This window comes from Corvus brachyrhynchos, unplaced genomic scaffold, assembly GCF_000691975.1.
Source record: "Corvus brachyrhynchos isolate BGI_N302 unplaced genomic scaffold, ASM69197v1 scaffold90, whole genome shotgun sequence".
Taxonomy (NCBI): domain Eukaryota; kingdom Metazoa; phylum Chordata; class Aves; order Passeriformes; family Corvidae; genus Corvus; species Corvus brachyrhynchos.
In genome coordinates, this window is record NW_008236932.1 from 4,816,220 (window position 1) to 4,827,642 (window position 11,423).

Consider the following 11,423-nt stretch of genomic DNA (forward strand, 5'->3'; position numbering starts at 1 on the left):
AAAAATTGCTTTTGGGGTTTTTTTTTTGTTGTTGTTGTTTTTATCTGGTGAAGCGATGCTAAATACCCAAACTGAAAAATAGTAAAACATCTTATTTTCTGATGCATCACAGTATTTGGGAGAGACGAAGTTTAAAACAAAAGCTAATTTATTCATAAAATTCAGATCTACTATTCACTTAATTTTTAGTACTCTATAACCTGTACAAAAACTGCCAGGGTTGTAAATTATTGGGCTTCTTTATTATTTACTTTAACATAATTTTCTTGAATTTTGCTTTCACAGTAATACATACCTGGTAAAGCTACCTTTTATCTGATGGAGGGGGAAAAAAAAAGAAAAATAGAAATAGGGACCAGAGCAACAATATCTCTCAGACATGGTGACAGAGATACGGGTAGCTGATTTCACCATGTTGCTGGAGAGACATGCCAGTTTTTTTCCTAGCTTTATCCTCGAGTCAGCTGTGGAGCCATTTTTGGTCTGCATCTTATTACAGTTCAGTAGGGGAAAAAAATTTATGTCTTTGACTTTTAAAATTTGAACACATAATCTGACATGCTTTTAAACTCTGACTTGTTCAAGTTCTCTGTTCAGTCTGGCCATAAGCCAAATAGCTGGGAGCGCTGTTTTGTTACTTTCTCACTAGCTCCTTTTAGCACTGGTGAAGAGGTTAAATAGGTGAGTAAAGAGCTGTACAATTTCAGAAAAGGTAATAGTTTAGTTTTTTTAAAACATCTGAATACACTGCCCATACAAGTTTCTAGAGGCCATACTGCTGGCAGATTCACGTTTAGGTCTCTTGTGTTTCCTAGTAAAACACAACAGGAGGCTGTGCTGCTGGCAGTTTTAAGTCACTGAGAAATTTTAGGAACATACCAATGGCCATCAGGGAGTTTGCTTTGCCTTGTGCTGCACAATCATGAAAGGAGGAAAAGAAATGCAATATGCAAAGTTAGTCAGTAGGAGTTTCAAATTATCTATCTTAGTTTCTATATTACCTCTTTTTTTTTGTAAACTCAAAGCCTGGATATCAAGGTCATGCTCAATGCAGTTAGCAACATAATTTAATTTCACTAAATCACTGCTACATTGATGTGTATTGTTCAAGTGTGTCTTACAGTGAACTGAGCATTTGAGAAAGATCAAGACTGTGTAAGTTTAAAAACTGTATTAAAGGGTATATGTTATTCATTTGCTTTAAGAAAATAGTAGTATTTTATTGCTTGAGTTTTAATAAAATAATTTTACTTCTTCAGTTACAGCATTACCTTTGTTGAAAGAAGCAGTAGTTATTCCTTAAGGCTCTTTGGAAGTATAGATCGATACGTTGTGTTGACAATAGATGAATGTACTGCAATCTTTTTGCAGGTACTGTGAAACTACTGAAAAATGAAACTATTGTGTCCAAGTTCTGTTATGTGTTGGGTCACTTTTAGGCCATATCTTCAGACTTCTAGCATATCTTTCTTCTTCATAATCATATTTAATTCATGCATTGTTTCACATCACAAATCATTAACCCTGAAATTCTGTGCCAGTTTGACTAGTTTAAAATGTTCTCAGTTTCTTCACTAAAGTAACATTTGACCTGTGATTTGATTATATGAAATGTAGTTAAAGGATGCATACTTGAAAATAACAACCAATTAAATGCATTTCGGGCTGTATTCTCTTACCAATGTGTATATTAATTCCTCCCATTTTGGATGGTCAACTGAATTAGTCTATTGAATAATTTGTCCTGCTTTTAATAAAGAATATTAGCTTAAGCAATAGCATACTACTTAAATTTCGGTATGCAGCAAAACAGATTGCAGGTAGAAGAACTGCTTCTGAAAGATAGATAAATAATTAAATAATCAATTAGTATTACAAGTACAACGTAGACATTCCTACAAGCTGCTGCTATTAGTGATGTTGTACTTTATATAGTTAATGTAGGTGTAATATGATTTGTATAGGCTAAGTAAGTACTTCAGAAGTTTATAACAATATTTTGCATTATTGAAGTTCCCAAAAAATCTTAAGAACGGCCTAAAAAGGTATTGACACTTTCTTTTTAGAGGAAGGAAAAAGAGGCATGAAGCAGTGAATCAACCTTTTGAAGTTCAAAGAAAATAAAAGTTGGGAGTAAAAGCTAGTTCTCCCAATTCCCATATGTGTCCTTAACGCTTACATTATTTAGCTGTATTTGTGTTTGATCTGGTTTCTGCATATTATATTGATACTCATTAAAAGCGTGGGCAGCCATGGTAATGTATTTATTTAGTTTTTACTCTGTATTTAAATTCCATGGTAGAGTATGGAAGAACTAAATTGTGAGGACTCCTGTGACACTGTAATATCAAGGCTGGTGACATTATCACTCCAATATACATGCTGTTGGATTATTTTCTATTCCAGAGAAAGACTGAGTTTAGAGTAAGTTGTGAAATTCTTTTGTTATTTTTAAAACCAACTTGTCCCTAAAGAAAGCAGCTTATTAGAACAAGTTGTTACTCATTTTTCTTTGAACTTCTCTGTAGGAATACATTTCTCTTAAAAATACGAATATTGTAGTCTCATATTTCTAGTGGTCTTTGAGTTTTTCACTTAGTTACAATCTTGTTATGCTCCTATTGAAAAACTCAGTGAAATAATAAAAGTAACAGTGATCACTGGAGACCACCAAAATGTTTGAAAAGTTGGTTTTTGTTTGTAAAGCTATTTTTAGTCTTACACAAGAGACAAAGAAATGGTTGTTACAAAATAACAGAGTTTGAGGCAGGCAATACTGAGGTGAGGTGTGTTGCAAATGTGCGGGTCCAGAAATTTCACAACTCTAAGGATATGAAACACTGGAATTATTCTTACATCTGTTTGAAGTAAATTCACCCTACAAATGCATGGTTGTGAATTACTGTGTTACTACCACTGTATATAGTTTGCAACAGGGAAACATTCTTGAAGTGTTCTTCCAGTCCATCGGTAGTTCTCCTTTTGCTATGGAAGCACACCTTTTGTTCACATAGTTAATAAACATTAATTTATTACCTCTTTTGAGATTTTTTTTCTATAAGCAAGTTGTTGCTTAATTTCCTCTCTGTTTTTTCTCCAGTGTCTCCAGTGACTGACCTTGATCCAGACCTTTGCTTTTCAGACCAGACTTGCTTTGCTGTAGACTGACTCTGTTTTCTTTCCTTACAGTCCATCCTTCAGCAGTCAATCCCTTAATGTATCCTAGCTCTCCTTCCACAGATATTAATGCTCAAACTGTACCAGTATTCTGAATTCCAGGAAATGAAGCAGATATTTATGAAGACATGGAACAAATGGTTTGAGATAATTACATGTGCATATTAAATATTTATGATCCAGTGAAACTGTTTTACAGGTACAGTCTCAAGGGAAATACTCTGCTTAACCTTGTCTCAATTTATGCCATTCTAATTGAACTTACACCGAAGTCAGAAGACTTTGAAGTGAAGGTAGTTTTTTTCTTCATGATACGATATTTCTAAAGAGCTCAATCAAGTATGCCTTCTACACTGAAAACATAAAATAGCTCAAAATTACTAAAATAGAAGAGGATCTTAGTTCAGTGCTGCTGAAGTCAGTGAAAAGACTGTGTTGACTGCAGTACAAGTTGAATCAGATTCAAATAGCAGCTGAATGACTAGGAGTCAAAGAATTATATAATACCCTTAATAAGTTATTAGAATATATATTAATCCTCCTTATGTCTTAATTTGAAATTTCAATATTGTGTTGCTGATGTGACAGAAGAAATAAAGAAATAATTTGCTGTCAGCTGGTTTGCTTTTTTAATGTGACAAGATAAATTAACCTTTTTCTTTAAAAATCAGGAAATCTAGAATTGAAAATTTGTTTTAGTATCTAGAATAATCAGCTTTAAATTTGGAGCAGAAGTTTCATTCAATTTACCAAATTGTTGGTAACTTAAATTTTTGAGTGAAGTAATATCCTTTTAAATAATAATAACTTTTTTTTTACTTATTTGCTGCCAATATTTAGTGCAGATCTTTATGAAAGTCATTATTATTTGCATATTAAAATTTGTATAAAATTTACCTGATTACATGAAAGTTACAGAGAGGACAAAGTGTTTTTCATTTCGTGTACTCAATCAACAGTGTAGCTTGTGTGGAAATTACAGCTTCAAAGCGTTACACATCTCCTTAAAATTTAATAGGCATCTCACAATTGCCTGTTTCATTAGGAACTCATATTATACCCAGAAATTTGATCACATAAAAAAGACCTATAGGAAAAATCAATTAATTTCACCTACATAGGATTTGCATAAATACAGAGTGTAATTTGCAGCCAGGCTAGTGGTCAGAGGTTGGAGTTTGTCTGCATGATAAGCATGGATCAGGTTTAATTACTCAGCAGTACCAACTCTTTGTGTTCAGGGTGACCTTTAGTTTTCACCTCAACTTCTGTAGCAAATTAAGACACTCATTGGAGTAAGTTTTAACCAAGAATATTATGTATCACTTTTAGGTAGTTCTTACACCAGGGATTGAAGAGACAGTGCTGATAATTCGTCAGATTGCTGACAACATTTTGATAGCATCTAATATCAGTCCTCATGAGTGGCTGGACAAGTCCTGGCTTTCAGTCTTGCCATCTGAGGTTTGCCATGATTTCCCATGAATTTACAGTTTTCTTCCTAAGATTCATAAAGTTTTAGGCTTTCTTGTTGCTGTCCTCTTAAAACATATTATTCAAATAAGCATTTTATATATGTATATACATGTATATGCAGATATATATATGCAGAGATATATATAAGCATATTTCTAGTATATATGCGGAGATATATATATATACACACATACACACACACACACACACACACATATATATTATTTCCATTATCCTTGTCAGCACAATTAGAGGCAAATTGGACTTTCCCTGTGCTTTCATGATTAACCTGTAGGGATGTTTATCCTCCACATCTGCCTGTCAATTTGTACCATTCTAGGCACTAGGTTTAAAAAACTACCCAAATTGTAAAAGATAAACATGCAGTGGCTCATTTGGGCAGGATGCCAAATTCAGCAGTGCTGATCCATTACTGAAGTCAGTGGCATTGCTTGCTGACTTGCTTTAGTACCAGATGGTAGAAACTTGTTTAACTCACGGAGTTACTTATTTAACTCATTCCAATAAATGCTGGAATAGGCCCATCAATCACAGTCAAATATATGATATCCTTTAACTTGTATAGTAAGGTTTTCAAATAAAACATATGGATTTGTTAATTTTATGTGAAAACTTTGAAGTCTTGTAAAGCTGAGATTGTTTTTGGATTTTACAAAATTCAGAAGTGTTATAAAGCAGGTATTGGCATGGCCTTTCAAGAGGGGAGGTATTGGATTATAGGTTTTCCAGTTTAGAGTTTGAGGATACTGGTAAGAAACTGAGAGGAGTTATTGTATTGTGTCTCTGTTAAAGATATTTGATCCTGGCAGTGCTGTATGAAAGTCAGGAACAGGAAGCCGACATTGATAACAAGCTACTCTCAACTTGCTGCCTTGTTTGTGACATTCATCCTCTCCCTGGCAACTTCTGCTTTTGCCACCTGTCTGCTCTTAACAAATACAACTTTTGTAAAACAGAACCAGTTTTGTCAGTTTATATTGATCTAGGTAACTCACTTTAAAATGGAGAAGTAATAGTAAATCTGGTCATGCATTTTAAAATCGAGTTTACATGATTCACTTTAGAAAATAAGCATCTTTAGAGTTGCTTTTTGTCAAAGTGTTATGCAGAACTTACTCTTTTTCAGAAATGATACTATGTTACATCTGTAGTAAAAAAAAAGGAGTTTTAAATGGACTGTAAAAGTACACTGTTTGAAAGCTCTTTTTCTATGATATACTCTATGACTTATTCAGTAAGATATGACTTTATAGTAACAGGAAAAAAAGGAAAAAAAGTTTGTCAGGTATCAATCTAACAAAGTAATTTCCATTTCCAGACAGAGAAATGCCTGCTTACTTTTCCATGTATCAATCCTCTGGTTGCTCAGTTTATGTTAAAGAAGGGATCTTCACTGAACAGGTTATTTCTTGCAAGCTTTGATCAACTCCAGGAACTTCTGCCAGAGGTTCCGAAAAAAGTTTTAAAGGTTGGCCAAAATTATTTTATGTGTTAGATCAATCTTTTTGCTCTGTTGTCATATGTGGTTATTTCGTTTGGGTTTTTTGATCTGAGGCTACATGTGTATTTGCTGGTATAATTCAAAAATTAATTACAGGCTTTAGCATATCATTCATATCCCAAATGCTGAGTCTGCTGATTCTCAGCAGATTTTGTCAAGTCACCAATATGTTTGTGAAAAGATAATGAGAGCATTTCCTTAACTGAAAGAATACTCATTAGATCAACTTCCTCCTCAAGCTTCACTAAATTGAGTATTGTATCAGCATGCAAGCTTTTGTGTTTTTCTAATGTAAAAAATGTTTTCCAATTAAGCATTTCCAGGCCTTCCATCTGTCCTTCAACCCACCACTTAGAAATTCATAGTACTAAGCATTTGACAGAGCCCTAGAGATGAAGAATTATGTGCTCCTACTGTTCAAACCTGGGAAAATTATAGACTGAATAATTTAATTCAATAAAAAATGCACATATTTTATCATTCAAGAAAATGGGTGAAGCATTCTGTTAAGGTGAAGGAGCAAGTGAACAGGTAATTTGGGCACTGAATGTGAAATTGTGCATACTATTGTTATAACTGTATTATGTGTAAAGCCATCTTTATTGACAGAAAAAGCTGAGTTAATTTCCTTTGTGTCTTGGAGTAATGAAAGAGAATAAACTTATTAAGATATTGCTTTTCCTGTGTTTCAAGACAGAGACTGTTACTTACCCTGTTTATAGATTTAAAACAGGTGGTATATTGCCTACTGTACATGCCTCTCCTGCTTTGGTAAGTCTTTTATTTTTGCTACAGTAAACAAAAATTTATACATCTTAGAATCTTAACAACTGGTTTAATTTTTCATGTTTGACAGTGGTATGTACAGATATGCACCATAAACATTCCTGACATATTTTCTTTATTGCTTCAGCATTTCAGTGACATGATATCTTCATACAGCCTAAATGCTGCTTCTCACCTAGAAAAAACAGTGAAAGGTGCATCACACCCAGAAAGCCTGAATAACTTCAACGCATTGTATCTTGATAATAAACAAAACTGTCAGATTTTAGAGCTGCTTGATAAGGCACAAAACAGCACAGGTAATACCTTGAATTACTAGGGAAATGTGTCTCCTTTGAAACCAAGTAAAAAATCTGAATGTATTAGAATCTTTCTCTTCTAATCATGGTAAGGTCAGTTATTCTGATGAGACAGACTGCAATCAAAATGCTCAATGACATCTTGTTTTTCTGTAAAATGTAAAAAATAAACTTGTCTTTCATTCTCCAAACAAAATGGTTCAAATTTTTCTCTACCAGGAACATCTCATATGAATTCTGAAGCCCTAATTCCTCCACTGAATCATCATAAGGGTTTTTTAAAGTCTGATCTTCCAAGCTGTATGCAAAAGAAGGCATGCTCATCAGATATAATTACAAGGAGGAAGCCAGATTTCTTTGCTGTATCAAAGGACTGTGAAGATTTTGCTCATCTAGATGTTAAAAATTCTCTCCATGTTCAAAGACAGCCTTTCAGGATGCATGATAGCTCTGGTCATTCTTCCAAAGACTCTGAAAAAGAGGATTTCTTTGCAACTTTCAGTGACTGTGCACCTCAGGAGAGCTCTAAGAGTTTTCTAGAAGAATTTAGAGATGCAACATTTAAAAGCCCAGAAATTCAGATTGACCAGCCCATGTGGAACTCATCATCCACAGGCCCACGTAATTCATTTGGTCATGATGATTTTCTCTCTGATTTCTTTGATGATATGGATGAGCTTCAAAATCTGAATTTTAAACAAATAGGTGGAGCATCTAAAGGAAAGAGAAAACAAAATTCTCCATTCTTATGGACAAAAGAAAAAATTAAAACAGGTAGGTCCAAAGTAAGCAGATTTTACTGAAATTACTTTTGTTACTCAACTGCAAAGTTGCAAGGAGTATCTGTAAGACTGTATTTTGTATTTTATTTAAATAGTTGTTAAATCAAATTCAACCCAGCAATTGCATATGTATTTCTTCTGTGACAAAAGGTTCCTAACAGGTTTTGTTTTGAACATAAAAAATGTATTTTTAAAAAGCGCTAAACCAAACGATCTAGAATTGTGTTACTGCCATTATTTTTCCCTGGTAAATATTGAAAAATATAGTTTTTCAATAGTGTAAGATTCAGCTTCCTTTCTCTTTGACAGAGCCTAAAATATAGATAATGAGCATGCCAGAATGCATTTAAAAGTTATGGGAAAGATTATTTTGTAAACATAGATTTGGACAAGGTTGAACAAAAGACTGTATTTTCTCTATAGGACAAAGAGGAGATTCAGCAAATCCTGAAAGTGAAATTCAGATTCTACTAATGGCTGTGTTTTGCTGTGGGCACTAATGGAGTAAAAATGGTGCTCCAAAAATTTTCTAAGTTTCTTTCATGTATTTTCTTATTCTTGGAATATTTTTTTAGCTAGTATCTCCAGGGCTAAACTCTCCACTTGAAATCATTCCAAAGCTTATATTTTCAGAGATGGTATAATATGTACTTCAAACGTTGTTTACCCTGAAACTGCGTACAGTCCTTATACAAAATATTAGGCTTCTCTTTTTTTGTGATTTTCTTATCCCTGGTTTACTCCATCAAATATAGTTAGCTTGAAACCTTTTTTAATAAGCCATAGTATGTATCCATGGAGTCTTGCAACTAAGAAAGTCCCTGTCAGACTGTATTGCCATATCATTTATTGTAGTATTTTTTTAAATTATTCTATTTCCCTGTAGGTGAGATGCCACATTTTTTTTAAAAATCCAAGTTTAAGTTTGTTTAAAAAAAGTGCCTAATGCCTAGTACAGGTTACTTCATTTATGATTTGTCTGCTGCTGCCCATCATTAAATCTCTCAGTGGTACAAGGTCAGCACAGCATTAAAATGCTTTCACTAATTAAATCAGACCCATTAATGAAAACCTAAGTAACTAATTTAAATTACTCTTTCATGGACTTCTTTGGGTAATTACAGAGGTAAAGAGAGAAAAGTTAATTGGATATGGTAAACTTCTTTTAATTTTCAGGCTATGTAAATTTAAATGTTCATACAGAAACTCTGAACAGACCTTTTGCTTCTCAGAATAAAAATTGAGACCTGCAGTATTGCTGAGTAGGTAACAGATATTTCAGTAACCTGTAACTAGCACTGATAGCATAAAATTCTACATACAATATATTTCAGTAGAGATCAGGGCAGATTCTCCTGGTACCACATTTTAGTGTTCTGAAAACACTGTGATCTCCAGCTGATAAGTTTTCTGTAATATTCTTGCCCAGTAGGACAAAAGTATACTTGAATGTGAATCAAATCAAAACAAGGAAAAGTGATTTTTGGTTTAGATTTTGGAAGAACAGGCTTATTCTACTTTATAATTCACTAGCCAGGGGAAAAATAAGTATATGAAATAGTTTTGCGTGCTAATGCAACATCCCCTCCAAAAAATAAAAAATTCAAAAACCAACCTACCAAATGAAAAAAAAACCCAACTGACCAAAAAAACCCCAACTTCACCTTAATACAGTGAAAGCTTCTGAGAGCAAAAATTTAAGAAATATGTAGCAAGTCAAGTTAAAAAGACACACTGGGAACAAACCCCAGGGATTTCTTCAGGCTTCAGATCAAGCTCTCATTAAACCACAGATAATTCATGACACCACACCAAGCCAGTATTTCCACTGGAGCAGATCAAATCCTTAGGTCGGTGTTAGAGTTTTCTGACAACACTTTTTTTAAAGATTAATATAATAGTATTTATAATTTCCTTACAGTAACTTGTTTTGAATAAGCAATTTCTCAAATACTTTATTGTAAAAGCACTTGAATCTTATGTAAGTATGAATGTAAGTAGCTTTTTTGAACAACTTAGAAACATGACCATGTCTGGTTAAAAATAACTAAATTTCAACAATTATAGAATAGTTCTAAGTGTAGTATTAATGAAATAAAAATAAACAGTAAATATTTTCTGAAACATTGTGGTTAAGGATAGTGTAGGTTGATTTATTAATTTTTGTATAAGGTCCTGTATTCCTATTACAGGACAATATGCATAAAACAGGTCAGTAGCAGTAAGAAGTAGCAAATATTAATCTGTACACATTTTATTTTATGACAGTTGGTACTTTTCTTAGGGAACATACCAGTCAAAGATAAAGTCTGTTAGTGCTTCTGAGAAACACACAGTTAAGTCTACATACAGGTTGTATATATAGTTAATCATGGTTTTTCTTTTTTCCACTTCTTTTTCACATTCAGGATTTTCAGAAGTACAGGAGTTCAAAAAAAGGAGATTGACATATGAAAGAGTCCCTGGAAGAAGAGATGGACAAACACGTCTTAAATTCTTTTGAATGGAATGCGCATTTGCATATTACATACTTTTTTTTTTTTAATTCTTGACATCCTTAAAGGAAAATAAATAAATTATTGTTGTTGTTAGTTTCTAGAAAGAAATTAGGATTTGGAAATTCTTGCTAGCTCAGGATTCTTCTGTATGTTTTTCAAATGTTAATAAACAAACTAGTTTCTTGAAGCTGGATAATTTCTGCTTCTCTGTTTGTTGTCATGGGTGATACAGAGGTACTGTATCGCTCTTTACATAAAAAAAAAAAAAGGAAAAAAACAGATGCTGAGGCTCACTGAAATTTCAAAAGGCACCTGTGTTTGCTGCCTGAGCATGCCGCTTTTCCAATGTAAAGATGGTCTAGATCTGCCAGAATCTCAAGGCTTCTCAGAAGTCTTAGAGATTTCTTGCAGTTATGGCTGTGGTCCTTTGTAGCTGTCCCTTGGGCTCTGTTCCACTTCTCTTCTTCTGACATCTCCTTTAGGAACCGTGTGGTAAGTTCCTGAGCTCCTTTTAATCGACCAATCTAGGAGAAAGCTCTTTGTTTTATGGACATTGTGCAAAATTGTGTTGAAATTTAGCGTTCTCATGGATTTGATTCAGGGAGCTAGGCTGTGACCCTCACTCTTTGCATAACCTGGTGGAGGCCATTTGTTGGCGTCCACATTTTTCAGCCTTCTGCAGTGCATTGGCAAGTAGGGGGATGGGAGTCATCTGGGAGGCAGATCCAGATATTACAGGGTACAACTAGAAGGGGTAAAAGTTTGAATTTTAAAAAAAAAGCTATCCCAGTTGTAATCCAAAGAGCAGGATAGAACAGTACCCAAACCCTCACTTTCCATCAAAAGATTTGGCAACAAAACTGGAAGTATATGTGGCAGCAAT

The 11,423-nt window shown here is 33.8% G+C and overlaps 1 protein-coding gene across 1 annotated transcript in view; it reads left to right on the forward strand.

The window, feature by feature from the left end:
- The window catches only part of CUNH9orf84 (chromosome unknown C9orf84 homolog), a 44,893-nt gene extending 34,166 nt beyond the window's left edge, over nt 1–10,727 (forward strand). Inside the window, exons 20-25 of the mRNA XM_017728343.1 lie at nt 3,377–3,470; nt 4,510–4,641; nt 5,993–6,142; nt 7,089–7,260; nt 7,480–8,034; nt 10,451–10,727. Coding sequence (XP_017583832.1) covers nt 3,377–3,470; nt 4,510–4,641; nt 5,993–6,142; nt 7,089–7,260; nt 7,480–8,034; nt 10,451–10,545 — 1,198 coding nt within the window. The 3' untranslated portion in view covers nt 10,546–10,727. The remainder of the gene's footprint in view (nt 1–3,376; nt 3,471–4,509; nt 4,642–5,992; nt 6,143–7,088; nt 7,261–7,479; nt 8,035–10,450) is intronic.
- The last annotated feature ends 696 nt before the right edge of the window (nt 10,728–11,423 follow it).